Here is a 26,628-nt window from a genome sequence, read left to right as displayed (position 1 = left end):
TTAGGTGACGGGCTGAACTCCACTGGTTTCCCCGTCTGGAGCCTGGAGATAACACCTCCATGAGGCCACAGGGAAGCATCCAGTCAGGACATTGTCATCTCTCCACCCTCCTCACTTCACCTGCAGCATGAGTGGGGAGATCTTGGCCCTCTCTTCCTTCCTGCCTGCTCTCAAAGCGGGGCCTGTCATAAAGTCCTGTCCCCAGCACCTCCACAGTCTCCTGAAGCTGTCCAGAAGCCCTCCCAGCTCTGCCCCATGCTGCTTCTCAGCCACACTGCAGGAGGGGAAGGGGTGAGCCGGACACAGTCAGGGGCTGGCTGGCTGTAAACCCAGCACTCCTGCGCTGCATCCCCTTCCTGACACTCCATGCACAAGCCCAGGGGTCAGCTGGGGAGAGGTTCTGAACAAGGCGAGAGGGGACTGATGCCTCACCAGGCCTGGGAGAGATGACAGAAGGGGAATACAACCCTCTGACACTACATTTTCCAGGAACTGCTGTTAAAAAAAAAAGAAAAAAAAAAAAGAAAAAAAAAGAAGAAGAAGAAGAGGGAGAAGAGGGTGGGGACCTCATCTGTTTTGTGAGGAGCCAGATGGCTCAACTCTACCTCCACTGGATGTCTAACCAGTAGTTCCCTCTCTAGTCTCCAGGGCATGTGCCTCCCAGAGGTTAAGGCAACACACGGATGGAAAACCTGCACTCTCTAATCACCTGCCAATGCCCAAGTGCACCCACAATTGATGACATTTTTTTCCCCACTTTACAAATCTAAGACAGAGACAGCCGTTACTTTTCTGTGTCACATACATACTAGAAAGCAGAATGGCGAGGCTGAGATGACGATTTTTAAAAATGGAGATAGGGTCTCAATCTGTCACCCAGGCTGGAGTGCAGTGGTACAGTCGTGCCTGACTGCAGCTTCAACCTCGCGGGCTCAAGTGATCCTTCCACCTCAGCCTCCCAAGCAGCTGGGACTACAGGTGCATGCTACCACGTCCGGCTAATTTTTAAATTCTTTTTGTAGAGATGGGGTCTGACTATGTTGCCCAGGCTGGTCTCAAATTCCTGGGCTCAAGTGATCCACTCATCTCGGCCTCCCAAAGTGCTAGGATTACAGGCAGGAGCCACGCACCCAGCCAACAATGTTTTGTTTTTGTTTTTAAACAGGGAAGTCATTGAAGGCACAACCTCAAAGACAACTAAGTGGATCTAGCAGGAACAACCAACATCCAAATTACCATCACCAAGGCTGAGCTGCTTCCCTGGACCGTGAGCCCCTATCTGTCCCCCATCACACCCTGCTCCCCTTGGGGCTTGAGGTCCCCTACTTTCTTGGGGTGGGGCTGGGGTGAGCCTCTCCAGGACAGCTGAGGAACTTTAGCTGCCTCTAGGGTGTTTCGGTAACTCAACCCCAACAGGGCTGCTCTGGTCCGAAAGCCAGCTGGTGAGTTCTAAACAATGGCAGGGGGTGTGCGGAGAGGGGGAGGCTTATGAATTAAAAATAGATGCTAGTAACCGCCAGGGATCTTGCAGAGAGCATGTGGGGCTGTGTTTACTAGGGAGAGAAGAATACCTCCTATTCATGCCCAGAGATCCGGGCAGAACTGCTACTGCTTCTCACACCAGCCCAGGGCCTCTGGGTGTGGGGGAGTCAGCTGACAGAGCAGGGTTTACTGATGGCTGGAAGACCCTTTTCCTCTGTGACAGGGAAGCGCCTTTCTCTCCTCACGATCCCCAGGGCCACGCCCATTCCTGGAAGGATAGCTCCAGGTCAGGAAATCTAGGTAACTCAAGGGGAAACAGCAACCAAGAGATAAAATCATCCCCCTCGGGCTGAGGCAAACCTGCTCTCCATAGACTTTGCATAAAATGGTCCCCAGCTGGGTTCAGTGATGTCACCTCTCAGATGAGTCTCGGGTACAGACTAGGATCCCTTGTCTCCCTGCCAAGACCTAGCTGGGTGCCATAGACAAGCAGTCTATTGATTCCCCTAGGCCTTAGTCTATTCATCTGTAAAATGGAGATAACACCTGCTCTGCCAACTTCACAGGTATGTTATAAAGATCAACCAGGTCACACACCTAACAAAGCTGAGGGTTCTAAAGAAGGATATAAAATAGTCACAGGAACAACCATTTCCCCCATTATCACCCTGAACCCAGAGAACTGTCCCCTCATCAGGTCACCCAAAGTCTCTGGGTCTCGTCTTCCATAAGCAGCAAAAAAAGAGTTCCTCCCTCCCATCTGGGTATCTCAGGCATGGTGAGCCACATGGCAGAGCCCCACAGAGAAGCTCCCCAGCTAATGCTTCCCCCAGGTCCCACTTCCCCCAGGCCCCTGCAAACATCCAGTCTTTCACCAGCTTCTGTCAGTGCCCACTGCCCACCCCAACATCTTCCCCCTGCTCAGGAGGTCTTCATGGGAGTCCTAAGCAACCAAAGACAGCAAGGTTCACGGTTTCCCTCCTCATAAAATAGCTGCATACCGGAGACTCCTGCTTGACAGGATTTTTCTAATTTGATTTTTAAAATGTATTCATTGACTCACCCATGAGAGGTGGGCCTGGCTGCCTCTACACGCAGAGTGTCTGCTCATTAAGGGCTGAACAACCTGGTTCATTCTGCTGGGCTCCTCCAGCTCTCAATTTCACAAAGCCACGCCACCCTTTTAGCCAACGTGTGCAGAGCTCCTCACTCTGAGAACAGACTTCTCCCCACTGGAGGCTAGGCTTGCAAATGGTTCAGTCCCATCATTTTAAATACTATCTATATGCTGACAACTCCCAAATTTATGCCTCTAGCTTGGATCTCTCCCCAGAACTCCAGACTCGTACAGCTGACTGCTTATTTGGCATTTCCACGTGGACGTTTAATAGCCACTTCAAACTGAAGGTACCCCAAACGTAGCTCTGATTTCTGCCTCCCCACCTCACACCCCTTGCCAGGTACTCATTCCATTTGCCATCTTCCTTGACTCAGTTATTGGCCATTTCTTCTTTCTGGCTGCCAGGCCGCAAATCTGTGAACCACATTTGACTTCTCTTTCTGTCATGCCACATAGAATCATCAGAAACCTTTGTGGCTTGATCTTTGAAACCAATCCAGAATCCAGCTACTCTGCCCCACCCCCAGAGTAGTTGGACAGCTTCTGAACCAGATGCCCTGCTCACACCCAGTTCACAGCACTTTGGGAGGCTGAGGAAAGCCGGATCACCTGAGGTCAGGAGTTTAAGACCAGCCTGGCCAACATGGTGAAACCCCATCTCTACTAAAAATACAAAAATTAGGCAGGCGAGGTGGTGGGCGTCTATAATTCCAGCTACTCAGGAGGCTGAGGCAGGAGAATCACTTGAACCCAGGAGGCGGAGGTTGCAGTGAGCAGAGATGGGTGACAAAGCAAGACTCTGTCTCAAAAAAAAAAAAAAAAAAAAATTGGGATATCGTCACCTGGCTTAGCTGTCTCACAGGATTGCTTTAATGAATTCATGAAACAATGTCTACAAAAGCACTTTCTACGTTGGAAAAGTACAAAACCAAACCCGAGCTGCTATACAGTGCCGGGCACACAGCGTATACACAAATGCTTGTTGAATGAATGAACATCCAAACATTTTCAAATGTCAACACGCACAAGAACCTGAGAAACAGTCTGTGTTGATGAGAGGACAATTTAAAACTATAAGTGGAGATGGATCTGCTCTGGTGATCATCTAAGGTAAAAACAACTTTATATCAGAGTTTCCCTTGGAACTTTGACGCTGGAAAACCCACAGGGCCTCACATGCCCCAAATGTAGAATTGTTTGGTCCTCCATCATGTCTCCTTCTCTCACTTCCACTTGAGCTGTCTTCTCTTTCATCTGCCCTCCCACTGGACCTTCCAGACTCCTCCTTCCACAACAAACAAGCTGCCTCCTGCCCACAGTCATGCACTTGGGCCCCTGCAGGCTCTTACTGCAGCTCCGCTTGCCCTGGAGCCCGCATTAATCGCAGTGATTTTTTCTTCCTCTTCCTCCCTCATTTTGTGCCCTCTGGAGATGGGACCAGCATTCTACTGTACTCAGTGTTGCTTTAGCCCGGCCTCCTTTGAGGTCCCTGCCATTGCACTCTTCTCCCCCACCCTCCAGTCATCAAAGCTACCAGCTGCCCTCCTTCCTGACCACTGTCCTAGGGGGCATCTCCATGTTGTGGACAGCCCATCCCACAACCTAGCCTCTCAGCTCTTGCCACTGCAAATTATCTTTCCATTCATTCCTTGTTTGCCATGCTCTATGAGTATACTCGGACCTTTGTCTTCCCTATCCCATCCCCCAAATCGTAAACACCAATGCCCTCTCCTATCTCTCACTCCTCTTTATTCTTAACATACCTGCTCCCTCACTCCCTCAGTACCCCCATCTCCTTTTCTCCACATTCATCAGCCTTCTCCTATCCCCACCTCCTTCTCTGCTAGCCAAGATTTCAAGCATTTTCTGATCCAAACCCCCAACTCCTCTGTCACCCTTACATGCCCTCCCAGCAACCCCCAACCCTGGATTAGCCAGATAATCGTTCAGCTCTGTTCCTACCCTCTGGCTAGGACCACTACAGAGAAAACAATGTGCAACCACTAGGGTGCTGCCAGCACAAATTACGAGCCTCTACAACACCAGACAGGTCACCCGTGAGTTCCTGCTCAGAGCCTTGCTCTGCCCCAAGCCAAAACTTTACAGCCCTTCTCAAGCCAGCCCTTCCCACCACCCCTACTATTCACAATAAACAGTTGCACTTTTGGTTTCTTCCCCCAAAGAAAATAAAAACAAAGTAAGAATTCATTTCTGCCTCCCAGAGGTGACTCTTTGTGACCAAGGACCATGCTGACATCTGGATCTCACACCCTTTCACCTACTCACTGACCTCACCCCAGTGAGAATTCCCCTTCCTCACTGCTATCTTCGGTCTCTCCCTAATAGGGCCCTCTCCAGTCAACATGGAGGTGGGCTCAGGTGCTTCCTGACTCGAAAAAACCAACAAAACCAGACTGCCTCCACCTGATGCCCTCCTTCTTCCCAGCCAAGCTACACACCTGCCTCCACTTCCACCCTCTCCTTAATCCACAGAAGCTGGCTTCAGGTCATGGTTCCCAATGACAGCCACTGCTTGCTACTGCCTGTGCACATTTCCAAACCCAGATGTGACCTGCCCCTTCTATGCATTTCACTCTAATTACTTCCTCCTCCTTCAAGCTCATTTTTCTTTTGTTATGCTGCAAGTTTACTTCTATCCATCTGACTGCTCTCTCTCAGGCTCCTGGTGCTTGGCCTGTCACTTATATGTCAGTTAGATCTGTCCACGGCCTCCTTCTCATTCGACACATCCTCCTTTGAAGACCTCACCCATACCCATGATTTCAACCTCAGTGCCAGCTCCCAGAGCACTGGCCCCGGCTCAGGACTCTACCCCACAGACCCAATTACCAGCTGGTCCTCCCTAGCTGGACAGCTCCCAAAGGCACTTGCAACTCAACAGGTCCAAAACTGAACTCATCACCTTCCCCTCAAAACACGCTCCTTCTCCTGTGATTCCTCAACTAGAGAATTCCCCCATTTCTTTTATTTCTCTTTATTTATTTATTTTTTTGAGACTGAGTCTTGCTCTGTCGCCCAGGCTGGAGTGCAGTGGCTTGATCTTGGCTCGCTGCAACCTCCGCCTCTCAGGTCCAAGCAATTCTCCTGCCTCAGCCTCCCGAGTAGCTGGGATTACAGTCGCCCACCTGTAAAATTAACCATGCCTGGTTAATTTTTGTACTTTTAGTAGAGACGGGGTTTCACCATGTTGGCCATAGTGATCTTGAACTCCTGACCTCAAGTGATCCGCCCACCGCGGCCTCCCAAAGTTCTGGGATTACAGGTGTGAGTCACGTGCCTGCCCCAATCTACTCTTTATATTGAGACCTAGAGGGACCTCGTCCTGCCAGTTTCCTGCCTGGCACCCCCTGATAGCTTCACACTATTCCCAGACTCAACATGGCAAAGCCTTTTGTGATGTGGCCTCTGCCTACCTGTCAATCCCCAAAAGTGCTAGATGCTCTGGCCATAATGAACCCCCAGTAGCCCCCAGCACCAGCTTGTGTGCTTTTGTACGTCCTATGCCCTCCCTTCCCCCTTCCCCTCTCCCAGTTCTTGCCTGGCTAAATTATTTAAGATTCAGCTCAATGGTTTCCTCAAACAGGTCTTTGCCAGCTCCTTGCTCTCTCCTCAAGTCCCCTCTCCCTTGAAGCTCCCACAGCAGCTCCCATCTCTCTGTTCATTCACCCACTTGTCCCCCTTCTAGAGTGAGCTCCACAAGGACAGCAACACTGGCTTGTTCATTCTTGTAGCACAAAATAAGGATTCAATAGATACTTGTTACATGAATAAAAGAACGAATATATAAATTCATGAAGTGCCAAACTAGCTTTTCTCCTTCCCAAATCACCCTTCACGGATTCCCTATCTTCTTTGGTTGGTGCCAATAGTAAAGATGATACTACTCCAGGCTCTATTCCAAGTATGTTATATATATTAACTCATTTAGTCCTACAACTGTACTATTATTATCCTCATTTTCCACTGGTGACACAAGCATAAAGAGGTTAACTGAGTAAGTGGCAGAACCAGGGTTGCTTCCAGTCTATGCTTTAAACTACTATACATATTGCTTCTTGATAGCCCATTTAAGGAAAACAAGTCAACATTAATACCAGTATGAACAAAACACAATTTTGAAAAAACCCTGAGGAAACAAAAATTAGCCATCCTGGGGATCATCTCTTGTTTTTGGCCTAGTCATATCTGACTCCTTTAACCAAGGCAGATAACTATGCAGGCGGCAGGGTGTCAGGATCTGCCAGGCAGGGCCCCCGGTTCAGCTCCCCAGATCTCAAGGCCCCTCAGCAGATGGCCCTTGCCTTTGAGTCTCCCCCTGCCCCAGAAGGCCCACCTCACCTTGTCCCCGATGCCTTCGGCCTCCTCAGCCAGGAGGTACACGTTGCTACCATCGGCCAGCAGCAGAGCAGTGTCGGTGGTGGAGGAAGAGCGGGGACGGCACTGGTGCTGGTGCAGGATGGCGGCCAGGCTGCTGTCCTGGGGGGCCTTCCGCAGCAGGTGAGGGCTGCCACGCTGGGGCTCCAGGGAGCTACTCTTGGTGCGCCGGCTGCTGCTCCCGCTGCTGCCGCCCCCACTGCTGCTGTGCAGGCTGGCGCCCCGCTTGATGGAGGGCCGGGACCGGATCTGCTGCAGCACACGGTTGAAGGCAGTGGGCCGGGCAGGCAGATCGTGCAGGGACATGGCGTAGGAGACGCGGTGCATCTCCGGAGAGCGTTCCTTCTCATCTGGGGAGTCATGGTCGGACATACCCTGCTGCTGCTGCTGCTGCTGCTGGGAATCCTGAGACGTCTGGTGCTCCCTTTCCCGAGACCGACGGCGGCTGTGGAACAGGTGCTTCAGACCGTGGCCAAACATGGAGCCCTCTGACAGCTGCTGGATTTTCTGAAGGGGGAGAGATGAAGAACCCTGGTGAGTGGAAAGCTCTTGATTGCCTAGTCAGTGTGGGGTGAAGGTGAAGGGTCTGTCCTTGGTGGACTGGCATAGCTAATGCAGCCATCTGAACCTGGAAGATCTCTATAGATGGCATGTCGTGCATAAAAGGTCACTTTGCGAAAAGGTGGCAACCCAGACCCATCCTTTCATTCCCAAAGAGATGTGCCCCCATGGTTTTCCCACAGGACATTCCCAATCAAAATGTAGATTCAGAGTTTCTAGGAATGATGCTCTCAGGGCTTCAGTCTGAGGCTTAATGGCATACATAGGTAGCACTTGGCTCATGGGGTTGTATCCCTCTACATTGATACCCCCAGCCCCAGTTCTTCCCTCCTTCCAAGTTAGACATCCCTTCAAGCTGTACCAGCTCTTTCAGGCCACCAAGCATTGATTTCCAAAGATGCCCAATTCCAACATTCGCCCAGGAAAATCAGGGTCATACAATCAGGTTACACTGTTGTAGCAGACACTGCTAATTGCCTACCCAATATCTATTTCTCTTTCTTTCTTACCAATCAAACTGCAAGGACTTAAATCACCTTGCTAAAAATTCCTGCTTCATCAGACTCCCTTGCAGCTACGAGTAGCCACATGACAGTTTGGGCCAACAAAAAGCAAGGTGAGTTTCTGGGAACACTTTTGCTTTCCTGATAAAGGCACTGGTCCTTTCCACATCTTCCTATCTGGAATGGGAATGCAGTGCCCGGAGATGCAGTGGCCATTCTGCAACCTGATGAGGGCCTGCACACAGATGGTGGAGCCCAAGGGACAGTCCTGGGAACTTGAAAGTCTATGGAGCCACCAAACCAGTTGTGAACATCTATCCTGGAATTCTTGTTGCATGAAATAAACCCATCTTTGTCTACACAACTCTAGTATGATTTTCTGTTATTTGCAGCCAATCTCATTCCTGATGCGGTTGGCAATGAAATAAACTTTACTTCTATGGGCAAACCTTGTGACATAGTCAGTAATGTGACCAATTCTTCAGCATACACATCGGAACAAGCTATCCAAATGAGTGTCTTTCCCCTTAGACCCAAAGAGGCCCTGCAACCCAGTGCTGCCCTGGCCACAGCCTTTCCTCTCAGCCCTGTCGCTGAGATTCTCCAGCTGCTCCTCCAGCAAGACTGCTCCCAGAGGGGCAGCTGGATGGCCTGCCAGGGCGAGCAACTGTGGGATAATTCCAGACAGCTGCTTTTGTCAGGGGACGGCTTATCTGGCCAGGCTGAGCCCTCTATGAGAGCTTTGGAGCCAGTGGGAGGAGGGGTGAGACTTGGAGGACCAGGAGACACCTCACATTCTGCAGCTCCTTAGAGGAAAACTCGGGACCCAGCCATGTGGGACTCAATGAGCCATAGCAAGATTTCCTGTGATGAACAACCTACAATCTTACCAGGCAGCCTCAATCATTTAAAAAATGTTCCAAAAAATTACACAGACTGGATTTTCTTTTTTTTTCCCTAGAAACAACCTTACAGAGCAGAAAATCTAGACCATATAGAAACCAAGAAAAAGCAACCTGACATCCTCTGAATGAGCTGACCCCACTCTTAGGTTACTTTACAACTCAGCCTTGAGTTTGTGCAGATGGCTGCACTTACAGCTGGATACAAATAACCACACCATTATGTATTTGTGTAAAACATTAGGATTTTCATTTTTCACCTCATTTGAGCATCCCCAGAATCTTCAAAGTAGGTGAGGCCCTTACATCACCCATTTTACAGACCAGATAAATTACATCATCACAACTCATCACGAACTAACGGTTTTTCATTTTAAAGAAGCTTTGTATCCTGCATTATCCCATCTGGTTTTCCTAAATAGTAACAAAACCAACAACTGGAACATCTCCTTTTAGAGATGAGGAAATTAAGGATACCACGATTCCCTCTCAAGAACTGAATTCTGGGGCGGCCCTCGAGATGCTAAGTTACACAATGCCAGGTTTTCCCACAGGAGTTACCATCCCCTGGGGGCCAGCTTGAGGCAGGATCACAAGGCTCACCTGAATCTGTGCTGGGAAGAACCAAGATGTCAACTCTGCCATGGACTTGGAACGGGCCAGATCCTGCAGTGTCCAGAACAGGGACACGCCAGGACACCTCCCTCTTCCCTAGGCCCAAGCTGATGCGAGACCTCCCTCCAGGTACTGTGATGGGGCCAGCTGGCTCTGGCATTTGCCCAGCTGCCTCTGCCAAATCGTCACATTCCATAATACAAATTGTCTTTCTAGCATTCTATTCCAGGTCTCTTCCTCTTCTCCCCCCATTCCGAAACTGGCTTCTCCAACACTGAGGATCCACTCAGGCAGAAAGAGTTTCCCTTCTAAAGACTTCAGCAGAGGTCCTAGAGTTCTGAGGCATTTCTTCTCCCCTATCCCTGGGAGGCCAGTGGAGGTGCCAAGGAGAGCTATGGCAGCCACTAATGTCTGCCATATTGCCTTGGAGCCTAAAATCTTTGGTCAATTTGCTTTTAAAATTTATACAACAGCATTTTGCAAAGTGCATTCTGATTTATACTGTCATAATCTGACACTAGCCTAATCTCAGGAGCTAGAAATGTGAGACATCATAGCATCAGTCTATTTTGCAGATGAAGAAATGGAAGCACAGCATAGCTAAGTGGCTCATCCAAGCCACAGAGAGAAACCCCCAACTTCTAATTGAATTTACCTTCATGGGCCCATACACTGATTTCTTTTTTTTTTCTTTTCTTTTCTTTTCTTTTTTTTTTTTGAGACAGAGTCTCGCTCTGTTGCCCAGGCTGGAATGCAATGGTGTGACCTTGGCTCACTGCAACCTCCACCTTCCAGGTTCAAGCACTTCTCCTGCCTCAGCCTCCTGAGGAGCTGGGATTACAGGTGTGTGCCACCACACCTGGCTAATTTTTGTGTTTTTAGTAGAGATAGGGTTTCACCATGTTGGCCAGGCTGGTCTCAAACTCCTGACCTCAGGTGATCCGCCCACCTCGGCCTCTCAAAGTGCTGAGATAACAGGCATGAGCCACTACACCCGGCCCCATACACTGATTTCAAGACTAAAGTAGGTAGGGTATTTGCATGCGTCCCAGAACAGTATCAAAGGCAGGAGCAAAACAAAAATGCCTGGGTCAAGGGTTGTTAGGTCCCCTGAACTGCAGTCGTGATCTGCCCATCCCATGTTATAGGACAAGACCCTCAACTATAAAGTCTTTACTTCCCATCTTCCTGAGCTGTCCTGTGGGTAAAGGAAACCTAAGGAAAGTGACCAGGAGACCCCAGGACCTTTGCCCCAGCAGACCAAGGAGTCTATCAAAGTCTGTGGCAGGCAGGAGGGAAAGAACAAAAAAGAAGTTAAAGAACAATGTGCGGAGAGAGGAGATTGCTCCAAATGAAGGGGTTTTCCTCACTTATAAGGTGCGAGGCGGGAACAGCAAAGTGACGCATGGGCTGGGCCGCTTCTTTATGTGGGTGTCAGGGAGGAGATGGTTAAGGAGTTTTGACATAACACAGTAAGTGTTTAAAAAAAAAAAAAAAAAACTCAGCACATACACATAACCAGCTACAAGTTTCAGAAGTGAGGAAAACCATGGTGACTAGCTTAAGGGAACTTAGCCGCCAACGCAGCAGAAAGCACCACCTGCTCTGACTAACAGGTTCCAGCTCCTAAAATGTCACTTGCTTTTCCACATTGACTTTTGCTTTTCCCTGGCTGCCAGAAACCATTCTGGTGGCCAAATGAAGCCATGTAGTAGAGAGCTGAGAGGTGGGACACAAACAGGGCTTTCATGATCCATAAGACCAAAGCAAGAAGTGCCGTCCCCAGAATTGGCCAGAAGGTAGTCAGAAAGGAGAGCCTCCCAGGGTGAGTTGCCCTGAGGAAGGAAGTGAGGGGAGTTGGCTGTCCCTCCCTTGGAACTATCTGAAAGGGCAGGAAGGACCCCATCTCCTTGGGTGACATTGTCCTTTCAGGAAGAAAGGGAGGACTAGATGGCTTCTGAAAGATCCTTCCTGAGAAGGCTGTGGTTTCTGAACAGTTGGGCTTCATCCGTCTTTCTCCCTGGGTGTGGGTCCCCCAAAGGGGAAGTTTGCTCCAAAATCTGCAAACACAGCTGCATAAATCCAAAACTAAAATGTCTCGGGGTACAGTGTCATTGGCACCATCTGGTTAAAAATGACCAAAAGTGGTTTCTAATTTTTACAGGTCCCCGTGTTCTCAACAAATCCCAGGAAAGCTTAAAGTCACACTAATCTATAGCTAATTATCCCACCTGGCAGCTGACTGCATAGCCCTTCCTCCTACCTGGGTTTGAAACTCCTTCCGCCCTACCAACAGTTTGGCTGTGAGGGTTCAGTGGGGTGACTGGGTCACCCTGAGCCTTTGCCAGCCTAGGTTGCCAACGTTCCTCTATTTATAGGGTCTCTATGGAAACAGGGCCAGCATTAGAGAACTAATCACTGTAAAAACCCACAGAGTTCTACTCTCAGGATCCAAAGTGGATTGAAGAAGTCTCCAATTGCCCTTAAGAAGCTCTGGGTGGGGAGCCTGGGCGGGAGCAGGAGCGGAACCATTACCCCAGGTTTGGTGCTGATGATCACAGTGGTGTACAGTAGGCAGCTGCAACTGCTCAGGCCCACTTGGAGTTTCTATTGGAAACCCAGTGATGAAAGCTTTTTGGAATCATTTATTTCTTTCTCAGCCTCACAGCTGACATTAAAAAAAAAAAAGTCTCAACTCATGGGCACACAGGCAAATAATTCCCCCATTCTCAATTTTATTTTGATTCCTTTCTCCTTTATTGCTTAGAGAATTCTGCCTGGAGCCAAAGCAAGTGGGAAAAGGTCACCTCATCCACCATGTCTTTAGGCAGAACTGATTCAGCACACACCAACATAGAAGACTTTTATTAAAGTTCCCAGCATGGTGTGCCCTCTCTCTGCCTCTTTGCATCCTACCCATCCTTCACCACCTCGCCACTCCATAAAGACCTCTCTGATCACACCAGTCTGCAGCGATTTCACCCTGCTCTGAACACATAAGCGCTCATTATCTGCACCACTCATTTTGCAATTAATCGTGTACTGCCTTGCGACATCGCTTCCAGTGCTCTCTCCAACTGTTATCCAACTTCTCACCTGCTGATGGACGGAACCTTTGAGGACAATATGAGTGACTGGACAGCAGGAGCTACAGCACCTACATCTGTGTCCCTAACATTACCTGGCAGAGGCCTCAACACAAACATGTAAGACTGCTACGTAAATCATTTGTTCATTTATTTTCTGAGCAGCCACTATCCAAGTCTCTACAAATCCATCTTACAAAGGTGATTTTAATCCTTAGATGGCTATCTTTTCCAAAGACATAACCTTTCACAAATATTTCAAATGCTCCAACAGCCTTTTCTTGTGTCTAACTCAGATTTCTCCTGCTGTAGTTTAAACCCTCTTCTCACTCTATTATCTTAGTAACCGCCAAGATTGAGTTGGCTTGGGAGGAGATGAACACAGGCCAAGGAGCCAGAATGTGTGTGATGTCTTCAAGAATGGCTTAGGGAGGGCTCGGGTGGGGGGGCTCATGTCCTTATAGCCAGCTTTGTTTTCCCTGGTGGACATCACTCAGTTAACCTGGCTGGCATAAGGAAGCCTTTAGTCATTTGGTTTGAAAATAACTGTTCTTTTTTTTTTTTTTTTTTGAGACAGAGTCTTGCTCTGTCGCCTAGGCTGGAGTGCAATGGCGTGATCTCAATTCACTGCAACCTCTGCCTGCTGGGTTCAAGCAAATCTCCTGCCTTAGCCTCCCGAGCAGCTGGGACTATAGGGGCACACCACCATGCCTGGCTAATTTTTTGTATTTTTAGTAGAGACGGGTTTTCACCATGCTGGCCAGGCTACTCTCGAACTGCTGACCTCGTGATCCCCCCGCCTCAGCCTCCCAAAGTGCTGGGATTACAGGCGTGAGCCATTGCGCTCAGCCAAATAACTGTTTTTCTAGCACAGTCACAAAACATACCTGTTATCCCCAACAGCTTTGTTCTAACTTCTTACATGAAGAGAGACTTCAGTGTTTGGCTGACAAAGGTGGACCCTGTCCAGTTATGGCCTCATTCCAAAAATGTACCATGCTAGTAGTCTACGGGGATTTCAAAGGCAGATGCCATTTCTTAAGGGAGAGATGAAAACAGAAATGAGTTTTGAGTTGGCCTTTAAGACCACCACTGAGAAGCTGCCTGAGCCCTTTTCCCCAGCTCCTGATAACCCCATACTCTTTTAAAACTTCAACCCAAAATTTAGGTCCTATCAGATGTTTCAACTCCTTGTTGAAGGAAATTCTTAATGGGATTGGCAGTGAAGACACAATTAGATACACAAAAAGCAGCACATTCTGTAAATACTGAGCCTGCCAGACAGTTCCCACTAGAACAACTAGGGCAGCTGGGAATTAATCTAGAACTCAATATGTGGCAGGAGAACAGGGAGCTTCGTTTGCCACATGCTTTCCCATCGGTGACCAGTTCCCCCAGAGCCCAAATACAGGGCTGCTCTGGATATTACTGAAGGTTGGAGGGGGTGGGGATGGGGCAATCCTGGGCCTTCCAACCCTCTGCCTGCCTCATAAGGTACAAGCGGGACAAAACAGATAACTTCAGCATTTGCACTACCCTCCATTGTTCCTGACCATTCTAGTCAAACAGGGCAAAGACCCTACAAAAGCACTTGCTACCTCACTCCCCCCATTTGGAAAGCCCCTCTTCTCTTGTTTGGTAATAAATGTTCCACCCCTTCTTTAAAATCCTGCCCTAGGCTGTGCACAGTGGCTCACGCTTATAATCCCAGCACTTTGGGAGGCCAAAGAGAGTGTATCACCTGAGGTCAGGAGTTTCAGACCAGCCTGGCAAACATGATGAAACCCCATCTCTGCTCAAAATACAAAATTAGCTGGATATGGTGGTGCATGCCTGTAGTCCCAGCTACTTGGGAGGCTGAGACAGGAGAATCGCTTGAACCCGGGAGGCAGAGGCTGCAGTGAGCCGATATTGCGCCACTGCACTCCAGCCTGAGCGAGACAGAATGAGACTCCATCTCAAAAAAAAAAAAAAAAAAAAAAATCTTGCTCTAAAGCCACCTCTTGCAGAACAACTTTCCTGATAAACCCCCATAAGTTTCTGATTGCACTGCATGATACATTAAGCACCCTTAAACTTATGTGTATTTCCACTATGGTTTTCTTGCAAGTATTTCATCCTATTTGACCTAGAAGCTCACCTGGAGGTGAGGCCAAATAACCAATTTCCCATTTCTTTGTTTTTAGGCATACCTCAATTCTACCTCCTCTGATGAAACTTACCCCAGGCGTCTGGCTCCCACCTGAGATTGCAGGAATCTTCAAGCCTTAACATATCTACTGGGGCCTCAAGATGCAGCAGGCCCTCAGAGAGCCATCCCAACCATAAGCTCCTGGAGAGCCCCAGGAAATGCACACATCTTCATCCCACCCACGTTCTTATGAAGTAGTTTGTCTTCTCCTTCATTTAAAAAATGAAGAAACTCTCCACTCCCACTGCTTCGCTTGACTAACATTTAAAAAAAAAAAGGAGAAACTGAGACCTATAAATTTTATCAAAACCCTGAGCCTTGAAAAAATATATATATAATAAATAAACAAATAGAAAACAAGCAGGGGCTTCTCGGGAATGTCAATTTTTTTTTTCTTGACTTGGGTAGACGAGGTGTCTTCTGTTATTTAAACTGCACACGTTTGCTTCTGTTATTTAACTGTTATTTAAACTGCACACGTTTTCGGGCACTTTTATAAGCATGTTTCACAATTTAATTCAGCAGCACCTTTCCTGCTGAAGGTGGTCAGTATCTGCTGACTGCATGAACCCTTCTCTAGCGGGCTGTCCGCAGGAGCACTGAAGGAACACAGGCCACTCACAGTGGGAGGAAGCTGCCTGTGACCACCAGGAAAGGCGGAGAGCCAGCAGGGAGAACCACACAGGACTCAGCTGTGACTTTCTCTCAGATATCTGGCTTCAAATTATTTTTCCTGCTCTTCACTAAGTAGGCAGGAAGACCAGTGTATGGTGTGACTAGAACATGAGCTGGAACCCAAATAAGTCTTGAGTCAAAAGTGCTTCAAATCAGGAGGAGAATGATGGAATTTGGAGCTCCCCCTTTTTCTTCAGGGAAAGATATTAATACTGCTCAGAAATCTCCGGGGAAATTACTTACAGGGGCTTTTGTGAGAGGAAAGAGAACCTTAGGGGAAGTCCAGGCGGAAAGCACGGGCCAGCATCCCCAGACACCTCCTTTCAGGAAAGGGTCAATTCTTCCCACTGCACAAGGGGTGAGAGAGGTGGGGAGGTTGGTAACTTCCTCCCATGCCTTCGGGCTTCCATCACATATCAGGACAGAACCAGCTCACCCTTAAGCTTGGCCACTCATCCTGGGCCTCAGAAGTATCTACCACACATTCACATGTTTTTTTGTTTTTACTTTTGTTTTGAGATAGGGTCTTGCTCTGTAGCCTAGGCTGGAGTGCAGTGGCATGATCACGGCTCACTGCAGCCTCAGCCTCAACCTCCTGGGCTCAGGCGATCCTCCCACCTCAGCCTCCCAAGTAGCTGGGACTACAGGTGTGTGCCACTGCACTTGGCTAATTTTTGTATTTTTAGTAGAGACAGGATTTTACCATGTTGGCCAGGATGATCTCAAACTCCTGGCCTCAAGTGATCCACCAACCTCGGTCTACCAAAGTGCTGGGATTACTGGCATGAGCCACCCCCGCTCCTGGCCCGTATGCTGTATTTTTAACAGGAATGTGTGTTCCCTGTCTGCAGTATTCCCCTAAGCTCCCCGTCTCCTCCCATATGCAACGGAACTGGGTTTTCTTGCTGTAGAATTCTGGTGTACTTTTGGTCAGCCAGCACTCTCTGTGGCTTAGCAACCCCAGTATCTCCTGGCTTAGCAACCCCAGTATCTCCTCCCAACAAGCCGGGAATCTGTTAGCAGCAAAAGACTGGGCGATAAGGAAAAATGAATCGAAACATGAACTCGAGTGGTTCAACAGGAATTCAAGCTGCAAGTGGCTGAAGAATGGGACTGAATTTTTGCGTTCCTGTTGTGGGAGTGTCTACTGAGATTTTCCCCGAAGGTCCCACAGGTGTGTGGAACAGTTGAGAAGGCCCTCAATGTATCTGCATGAGCCTCCTGTGAGGCAGTGTCCATTTTTAGGTTATTTTTAATTACAGTTTTAAAATTGCTGTTTAACTACTACTTTTCACTGGCCCTTCCCACCCTATAATCACAGATCCCAGGGCACTGTAGCAGAAATTCACAGTGCACAGTAAGATGGTCCACAGTGCTAAAGGACCAGAGGGAGACCATAGGAGCCCCTGAAACCACGGACTGTCACTAAACACCATTCAGATCTCTTTGGCAAAGATAAAAATTCTCTCCTCTTCCCCTACCTCCCCAATCTCTATGGAGGTGCTTTATACAGAGTCTCTTATTTTTTTGTTTGCCCCAAGATGATTTCTTCCAATGCACTTAATTCATCACAGTGCCTGGAGCTGTCATGACAAAATAGAAGTGGGGCTAAGGTACCAAAAGTTATCATCTCCAAAGTTTAAAATGAAAACAAAAGCAAACCAGACTGCTTATCTGCCTTGACCGAACACAGGGATGAGGTAGGGAGCATTAAAAATTAAACACCCTTCTGTGGTACCACCAACAAATCTAAAACCAGTCAACTTCTACCCAGTTCCAGAGCCAATAATGGAATTTTCTATCATTGGAAAACTGTAACAGTATTGGAAAACAACTTTTCCAGAAAGTTTGGAGGGGCTGGGCACGGTGGGCTCACACCTGTAATCCCAGCTTTTTGGGAGGCTGAGGTGGGAGGATTGCTTGAGCCCAGGAGTTCGAGACCAGCCTAGGCAATATAGCAAGACCATGTCTCTACAAAAAAATTTAAAATTAACCAGGCATGGTGGCATGCGCCTGTAGTCCCAGCTACTGGGAGGCTGAGGTTGGGGAATCACTTGAGCCCGGGAGTTTGAGACTGCAGTGAGTTGTGGTCATGCCACTGCACTCTAGCCTGAGTGACAGAGCAAGATCCTGTGTCTAAATAAATAAATAAACAAGTTTGGACACACTCCGATATTCTTAGTCCCTTTCCCCAGAAAAAGGCTTAGAAAAGTTGGGTGATTTGCCTGAGACCACACATCAAATCAAACTGTGAAAGTCCCCAAGTCACATCTGGTTGGAAGTCCCTTGCACCCGGTAGTAAACATGTTGTGATGAAGCAGACAGAGATAAACAGGAAAAGCCCTGCTGTTTCCCTGAGCTCCCACAAGCAGGCTGCCGCTGGGTTTTCTGCTCCTTACTGGGTCCACATTGCTGGGTTCAGTGGTATGTTTTATCGGGGGCGGGGTGGGGGGAACCTTCTTTTCTTGCAACTGATTCCAATTCTGGTTGAGGGCAGTTCGGCAGTTAATACCAAATGTAAAGTTGTTACTACATCTGCCCCTGACCAGAATGAGGGCATCGCCAAAAAAGAAAAAAAAGAAAGATGATACAGGAGAGTGGAAACGAACAAGCTTAAGGCATCCCTTAAGGCGTCCCTCTACAGAGACACTGCAGCCCCCATGCCATGACCAACCCATCTTCCTCATGAAGGCAACTGGGGGAATAAATGGCGAAAGCAGTTTCCACTGCTGTCCTGAGTTGGAGAGTGGGGAATTTCCAAGACCGCCTCTGACAGACTCAGCTGAGGGTCTCATCTGGTCAAAGAATCAGGGTTTGCTGGACCGGTTCAGAATGAGGCTGAAGTCAGCAGCAGAAGGCTAGCCTCCTCCCTACAACAGCATTCAAGGGACCCCTTCCCCCTCACCATCTCACTTAAAACAGGAACTACACCTCCTGACCACATGGGATGGACTCGCAGGTGACGGCAGAGATAAACACCAAGGACTCCCTGGGTCTGGCAAAAGCTCAAGCTTCCTGTGCAGAGAGAGCCTATCCCACAGAGATCCTCTAGACATAAGGCTAGCCACGAAGCTCTGAAAAGGACAGCGGCAGAACCAGAGGTCAGATTTGAATAATTACTGCAAAATTTAAAAAATACACATAACAATAACCTAGTCGTCCCCCTTTTCACTCCCCCCCAAGGCACACAGACAGGTAACATACACAGGTAAGAGCACACACACTCACCTGCGCTCTGACTTCCTGACTCTGAGCCGCTCAGGCCAAATGAGGAATGTCATTGGCTTATTCTGGTGAGCTCCTTAGTGGCTGCTGCCATAGGATACAGGCTTTATTAAATGCAACGGAGTCCTTTCCGTTCTCCTAGCCCAGACCCCACACCTTCTCTGGAGAAAATAACTGAGGCATCAATCTCCAAGGCATCTAAGTTCCTTCCTTGGGCTGACATCTCGCTCAGCCGGACGGTGAGCTGGCTTGAGAAGCCTGAGCCTGCAGTCCCTGTGGCAGTTCCGGCAAAGGTGCATTATTTATCTCAGCTGCTGTTTTAATTGATAGAGATATATTCAAGACAGCTCGCCAATTGTCTCGGCAACCTCAGGCCAGAAAATAAACATCTCCATGTGAACAGTTCTTTCGGCTTCTGGTTCTAGCTGCCGTCTCAGCATGTATGCAACTTGAACTGAGGCCCCAAACCAGCCCAAGCACTGCTCCACCACCTGTCAGTTCTCCACCCTGGGGGTTGGTTCAGCAGCAGGCAGAGAGATCTCCAAGCACTATCTTAACCTCTGGCTCCACCTAACGGCAGGAAATCCACACCCCCTGTTCACAGACCGGCAAACTGAGCTTCATCCAGGAAGGCGCTCAAAGATCCCGATGGGGCCGGCTCACGCCTGTAATCCCAGCACTTTGGGAGACCAAGGCGGGTGGATCACCTGAGGGCAGTTCAAGACCAGCCTGGCCAACATGGTGAAACCCCGTCTCTACTAAAAATACAAAAATTGGCCGGGCGTGGTGGCGCGTGCCTGTAATCCCAGCTACTCGGGAGGCTGAGACAGGAGAATCGCTTGAACTCAGGAGGCGGAGGTGGCAGTGGGCCGAGATCGCGCCACTGCACTCCAGCCTGGGCGACAGAACGAGACTCCGTCTCACGAGAAAAAAAAAAAAAAAAGATCCCAATGGGTAGAGACTTACTCAGCAAGGAAAACTAATGGTCACCTGCTGTCCACTTTTTGGTTAGCATCTTGGATTTTAGCCCTTTGTCTGCGAATAGCACTTCACACATTATTCAAACAATCTCGGATGGGTGAGTCACTAAAGCGTTTGCTGAATAATGGGGAACAAACACAGAGGCCTGAAATGGAGCTGAAAGACAGAGGCACAAATGGTACCTGACGTCCCCCCTGGGGCGCCAGCCAAGCATCCGCTCATCCTCTCTGACCTTTGCCTGACTTCCCCCCTCACTTGTATCCTGTTAAAGCACTTCTGCGTGGAGTGGCAAGAGCTAAGTCGCGGGTTGGGCTTGGCGGGGGATGGTCTGCTCACCTTTAAATCAGGAGGCTTGCTTCGGGGACCTGGGTTGGGCGCCGCGGCAGCGCCAGCGTCTGAAGTTGGCCCGCCAGCAGAGTTAGCACCCGTGGTCTCCCCAGGCCGGAGGTCCGCGCCCGGCAGGTGGGAAGCGGCATCTTCCAGCCCAGCTCCATCCTCTTCGCCCTGTTGTTGCTGCAGCTCGTCCGATCTGCACCTCTTCATGTTGTATGTGGGTCGGCAAGGGGAATCTGTCCTTTCAGCGCGCCGTCTTGGGGAAGACCGCACCCCCTCTTATACTCAGAAATGAGGCCTGGGGTCTAAATTATTAACAAGGAGGGGAGATGGCAGACCACGATTTCTCGAATTAAAAAAAAAAATTCTTAAAGGCGGGTGAGGGAGGGACGAGAAGGGGGAGCCTTGGTTACAGCTTGGAATAGTTCATTTCGACCTGGGGAGCGAAGACAGGTCACAGTCGAGGCTGGGCAGCAAGAGTCCTTGGGCAGTCATTGCAGGAGGGAGAAGGAAGACAACCCCTGGCCCCCAAACTTTCTGCTTCAGGGCACCGGGAGGACGGAGAGGAGCTGGGCGGCACAGCGCATCCCTCTCGGCCGGCCGGGCTGCGGGGCGAGGCGGGGCGCGGGGCAGCCGGCCGGGCAGGTCCTAGTCGGCCGCCCTCGGCGCCGGCTGCTGCTCCCGGCCCTGCAACCAGCCCCTGCCCCGCATGGGCCGGCGGCGGAGGCCGCAGCGCGCCCGGCCCCCTCCCCGGCCCGCGCGCCCCGCTCCCCGCCCGACGCGCTGCCTGCTGCAAAGCCGCGGCCGCGGCCCGAGCCCGCGGCGAGCGCGCAACCTACCCCGCCCGGCTGCCTCCGCCCGGGAGCGGGAAGGCGAGGCTAAGAGGGAGTGACAGCGGCAACCGGCCAATGGGAAGCCCGCGGGGCTGAGGGGGCGTCGCGCGGCCACGTTTTTAGGGTTGGTTGCACCGTGCGATCCCCCAGGAGAGGGCTGCAGGGCGATGCTGCTGCGTTTTTGCATTGCGGAGAGCGGGCTGCCGCGCAGGGGCCAGGACAGCCGGCGTGGGAGTCGCAGTTTCGGCGCCAGCTTGAGGGACCCTGCCGAGGAGGGCTTGCCCGGGATTTCCTCCACCCATTCGCTTTATTTGGCGAGAAGGGGCACAAGAGGGATGTTTATTATCACTGCTTTTTGGGGCTCTAACTTTGTACCTTCTATCCATAAGGGAGACACCTATCGCCTCTAGGATACTTGGTCTGAGTTAAACCTATGCCTACATTCAGAGCTGCAAATGCTAAGGGGAGGGGGTGTTCTCTCCTCACTCCTCATCGCCCCGTCCCCCGCTTTAAGTGCATATTTCTTAATGAGACTTTACTTGGCATAATTTATGCTCAGAAATTGGGAAGAATTTCATATAAAAACACAATAACGTATGTGAGAGTTCCATACAAACTGCGAAGCAGCTTTTAAATAAGAAAGGGTATTAATGGCAGGAGGTTGCTACATATAGAAGTGTAGAAAAGGAATGCTGTCTCTCTTTGCATAAATCTCAGCCAAACTGCTGAGTAATCTGGAAGCAGAAGAGAGCAAACGTTGGGGTTACCAAGATATGGAGAGTAGTAATAATAACAACCCGATCTGAGTGTCTATTGTATGCCTCCTGTGGACACAAAGGATTTTACTCATCCAGCAACTAGTGGTTCTCAAATTGTGGTCCTTGGACTAGCAGCTTCAGCATCACCCGGGAACTTGATAGAAATGCAAATTCTTGGCCACCAGCCAGACCTACAGAATCAGAAGTAGTGAGCCAAGAAATCTGTGTTTTGACAAGCCCTCCAGGTAATTCTGACACACGCTACCCTTTGAGAACCACTGGCCTAGACAGTGAAGGGACCACACGGTCTCTAAAGGATTTTACAGTTTGCCCATCTCTTTCACACCCATCATGACATTGTAGCCTCACTTCAGTCTCACTAGTCGGAGTTTTTTGACTCTGTTCTGTCTTCTTCCCATTCCAACCACTCATTTTAATGTGTATCCTAGAAGAGACTAATTTGTTAAGAATTTACTTCAGCCAAGCAGCTACTTTCTAAACTAGGCAGCTCCACTTATAGAAGATAGGAATTTAGGATGGGCTGGGAATGTAGAACCACCCCCCACATCTACCACAAAGAATCAAGCACAATATGGAAACACAAAGCTATAAGCCTTTATTTAGCATTTTCAATGGTGAGGGGATGGCAGGATGCCAGTGTAGACCGTGGGCAGGACTAGACAGAACCGGAGGGGGCAGGTTCCCATGGTGCAAGGTTTCAAGCAGAGGAATATACTGCTCCCTGCCTGACTTGGTCCAGGTAAGTGCAGAGGCCCCAAAGACCCTGAGCAAGTCTTGAGGGGCACGTGGTGGCCAGCAAATGGTGAGCATGCATTGACACATGTTCATGACCTAACTTGAAGCCAAAGGAAAGTGAAGGGATTTGGTTTAAGGAAGGGATTTGGTCTCGTTTAAGGAAGCGGAGAGCATTATAATTTTGACTTATGCCTTGTTTCTATACTAGATAAAAGTTGGTCTTAAGTTTGGTTTTTGTATTATATACATACAGCATGACAGCCACATTTTCTACTTGCCATATTTGCAAGGTATGATTCAGGTCAGCAAAAAAGTCTGTGGTGTGTTTCATAAAATCAGCTAATACTTTACATTCCATTTTGGAGAGGCAGCATAGCATAATGGTTAAGAGCTCAGGCTCTGTGGCCAGACTGGCGACAAATCCTATCTCTGCTCTTCACTAACCATGTGAGTGGGACAGGTTATCTAACCTCTTCATGTTCCAGTTTCTGGGTTATTTGGAAGTAGGGATAATGACAGTACCTACCATACAGGATGTTGGGTAATATATGTAAAGCACTTGGACATTGCCTAGCAAAGAGTGAAGGGCCATAGCTTTGACCACACATGTCATCCAGTTTCAAAAGCGTTGCACATTTCACTCCAATGCTTCTATCTTCGGGAGTTCAAATGTGTCCCACTGATTTCTGAGTTTCACTGAGTGTCATATTATGGAATAAATATGCTACTGCCAAAGAAGTTTGGATGAGAAGTCTGTGTAGAGACCTGAGTGACCTATAACCACCAATTTGAAGCCAATGGCAAATTTTCATTAGCCGCCGTAAATTCTTGAGCACCTAAGAAAATCAGAACTTGGAAGTACTTTGGTTGGTCGAAATTTTGTTTACAGCATTGGATTATTCTATCGTTCTATGTTTCTCTGGGAAAATATAGGCACAAATTATGTTTTGATATTCAAGATAAGACAAAAGTTTGCAGATACACAATGCGAGTGATTATATTTTCTATGTAGGAGTAGCATTTCCATTCTATTTTGGCACACCTAGTTAATTGTAAGGAAATAGCATGATTTAGTGGGAAGAATATTGGTCTTGGTGTCAGAAAATTCATGTAAGCATTCTAGTTCGGTTACTTCTTGTGAGCTTAACCTCTTTCACCCTCGGTTTTCTCATCTATAAACAGGGGCTAATACTATCTATCTTCACTGGTTATTGTGAGGATTAAGGTAGATAATGCATGTGAAAATGCTTGACACATGGTATATGTGCAGTAAACCTAAGTGAAACAAAAATAATTAACTTGGTCAAGCCCCCCGTATGCCATATGAGAAAGAATTATCCCACTAAGCTGAATGGTTTTTGTGAACAGAAATCCCAGTTAAACTAATGAAAGGGAACACTCTGGTAGTATCAAATTTGCTAAACCAATAAGTATATAAACAAGAAGTATAAAGGGCAGAATTATGGAATCCTGCTCTCTTGTCAACACCTAGTTCATTTAGTTTGATAAATGGTGGAAGCTTTCATTATAGAGGATAAGGTGCCAAGATCAACAAAGTGTAGAGTAGGGTTTTGTTTTGTTTTCCTTCTTTTTGTAAAAGCAGTTAGGTCTGAAAAATAAAAGGCTTCTCTTTTTGCCAATAGTAAGAAGCTTGCAGATTATCCAAGGCAATTCTATGTCCTATTCCATAGCAATACTTAAAAAAAATTTAAACATCAAATGGATAAATGGTTGTCAGTGTGCTATTTTAAGGTTTAACATACTGAGTAGAGTGATTCAAAGGTAAAAGTACTCTCTAGAGGGACTAGATATAACAATTTTGGTCACTGAATTTTGATACCAATATCATTGCACATACTCCTTTGTTAATGTAATTCTCTTCCCTTTTTGTTGGAGATGACCACTTCCACTCAATGCACTCCTTAAAAGAAATTGAGTTCTGTTGGATTAGGAGTAGTAAACTATGCAAATAATCCTTAGAAAGATTGCCTGGATTGTTGACGTTGTCACAATCCCACCACCTAAGTACAGGCTTTTTATTGGCTATTGTAAAAGGAAGGGAGGACCAGGAAGGCTCTGCATCACTCCTGATTGGAGAAAACTCTTAGCCTAAACCAAATTTTATCCTATTTTTTTACTTGAAATGTACTCAGCAGCATTTCTGACATTATTACCTTTTCTCATATTATTCCATATATTATTGGCCATATTCCATATGTTTAAGTAAACTTTTTTTGTTTCAAGTTTTAATCAAAGCTTTTACATAAGATTACTTTATTCCTGCATCTTCTCAATTGTTTCTTCGTCGTATTTGCCCTTTTCCTTTCCTACTTGGCGAGATTTGGCTTTCCGTTCAAGGATCTTTTTGTGGTCTTTGTCCAGTTTTAGCCTAGTGAGAACCACCTTGCTGGGGTGAATGCCTACGTGGACAGTTGTGCCATTAGCCTTTTCCCGCTGCACCCATTCAATGTAGATAACATATTTCTTCCTGTAAACCTGCACTACTTTGCCAATTTGCTGACCTTATAGTGTCCTTGTACAACCTGAACTTCATCATCCTTTCGGATGGGCATGGATCGCACGTTGTACTTCTGTCTCAGCTCTTTGGAAAGAGGGGAAGACATAATCTTCCTGCGAATGTGGGAAGGTGCATTGAAATGCCTTTTGTGATTCTTGCTTCGGTCGGAAGTCACAAAGGGATTAAACTTCATTTTGGCCCCTCCTGCTTCGGTGATGGCCACAAAAGGCTTAAGTAAACATTTTAAATGACTGCTTAATGTTCTGGTTCTGTCAACTGAAGATATCATGGTTTAACATACTATCCACCTTATTCTTTGACATAATTTTTTGCCTTTAGAAATAAAGCTGCCATTACTATATTTATGCAGAAATTGTATACATTATTTCATTCAAAACACAGAATCTCTGATACCAAACTGGCAAGGTTTTTTTTTTTTTTTTTTTTTTGAGATGGAGTCTCACTCTGTTGCCCAGGCTGGAGAGCAGTGGCATGATCTTGGCTCACTGCAACCTCCGCCTCCCGGGTTCAAGCGATTCTCCTGCCTCAGCCTCCCGAGTAGCTGGGATTACAGGCATCTGCCACCACGCCTGACTAATTTTTTGCATTGTTAGTAGAGACGGGGTTTCTCCATGTTGGCCAGGCTGGTCTTGAACACCTGACCTCAGGTGATCTGCCCGCCTCGGCCTCCCAAAGTGCTGGGATTACAGGCGTGAGCCACCATGCCTGGCCCAAACTGGCAATGTTTTAAAGGAGTAAGCAAACCCAAATTACTAACCTTGTGATCATTTCTCTCACAGCATCCCTAAGACTTACAGAGGAAATTCCAATGTCTGTTTCATTCCTGGGGTGGGTGAATCTCCTATCTGTAATATGAAACAGCAGGAAGTTCCTGCTTGTTATTTCAGGTAGGATGCATATTCTTTATTCTGGTTGCTTCTCTGTAATGGGAGAAAAAATGATAATCATGGCAATGAACAGAGGAGGACTGTGAAGCATAAACTTAAACCCTGATTGTACTACTATGTGTGAAAGCCTGGGACTGGTAAAATGGCTGCTTTGTGCCCTTTCCCATCTCTATAGGGAATCCATACAAATCTCTGGACAATCTGTTACTTAAAGCTGAAAATTCTAGACCTTAAAAAGAAAGAGAAAATATCAGCTTTGCTCAGAGAGAATCGATTGTTTATTATTTTACATCTGAAAATAAATATCTATGGGCAGTTCTATGTATAATCCTATGTGGTACTTTTAGATATAATAGTAAGAGCAAGTCTCCACCATTTAAAGAGAACCGCAGGTGTTTGACGTTTTGCTAGGAACCTTGTTAACACTCTCCTGAAACAACCCTACAAAGTAAGTGTTATTCCTACTCTACAAATGAGAAATAGGCTTAAAGAAGTTACAGCACTTACAAATAGGTCCAAGATCTGTACTGAGCTCCAGGTTCAAGCGATCCTCCTACTTCAGCCTCCCAGGTAGCTGGGATTACAGGACACGCCATCACGCCCGGCTAATTTCATATTTTTAGTAGAGACGGGGTTTCACCGTGTTAGCCAGGATGGTCTCGATCTCCTGACCTCGTGATTCGCCCGTCTCGGCCTCCCAAAGTGCTGGGATTACAGGCTTGAGCCACCGCGCCCGGCCGGCTTCATGTTTCTTAAAACATCATGTGGCCTGGCTCCAGCCTGGGC

At 48.0% G+C, this 26,628-nt stretch overlaps 1 protein-coding gene, 1 long non-coding RNA gene and 1 pseudogene across 7 annotated transcripts in view; 1 reads left to right on the top strand and 2 right to left on the bottom strand.

Annotated features, from left to right (window-relative positions):
- Positions 1-20,721, bottom strand: part of TMCC2 (transmembrane and coiled-coil domain family 2) — a 44,070-nt gene extending 23,349 nt beyond the window's left edge. Inside the window, exons 1-3 of one of the 5 annotated variants that reach the window (XM_077948023.1) lie at positions 18,759-19,211; positions 8,095-8,278; positions 6,962-7,504 (exon numbers count right to left, since the gene is read on the bottom strand). In XM_077948023.1, coding sequence (XP_077804149.1) covers positions 6,962-7,504; positions 8,095-8,278; positions 18,759-18,811 — 780 coding nt within the window. In that variant the 5' untranslated portion in view covers positions 18,812-19,211. 5 annotated transcript variants of the gene reach the window in all.
- Positions 12,011-15,215, top strand: LOC106993997 (uncharacterized). Its single transcript, XR_013418159.1, has 3 exons — positions 12,011-12,118; positions 12,346-12,797; positions 14,851-15,215. It is a non-coding gene; the product is annotated as an uncharacterized LOC106993997 (long non-coding RNA).
- Positions 20,722-21,026: 305 nt separating the features above from the next.
- LOC144341304 (large ribosomal subunit protein uL24 pseudogene) lies at positions 21,027-25,170 on the bottom strand (annotated as a pseudogene). Its single transcript, XR_013418155.1, has one exon. The product of XR_013418155.1 is annotated as a large ribosomal subunit protein uL24 pseudogene (transcript).
- Positions 25,171-26,628: the final 1,458 nt, after the last annotated feature.

The sequence above is a fragment of the Macaca mulatta genome, chromosome 1 (genome assembly GCF_049350105.2).
Source record: "Macaca mulatta isolate MMU2019108-1 chromosome 1, T2T-MMU8v2.0, whole genome shotgun sequence".
Classification (NCBI taxonomy): domain Eukaryota; kingdom Metazoa; phylum Chordata; class Mammalia; order Primates; family Cercopithecidae; genus Macaca; species Macaca mulatta.
Note: the sequence above shows the minus strand (reverse complement) of the source record. Positions and strands in the feature narration are given on the sequence as shown.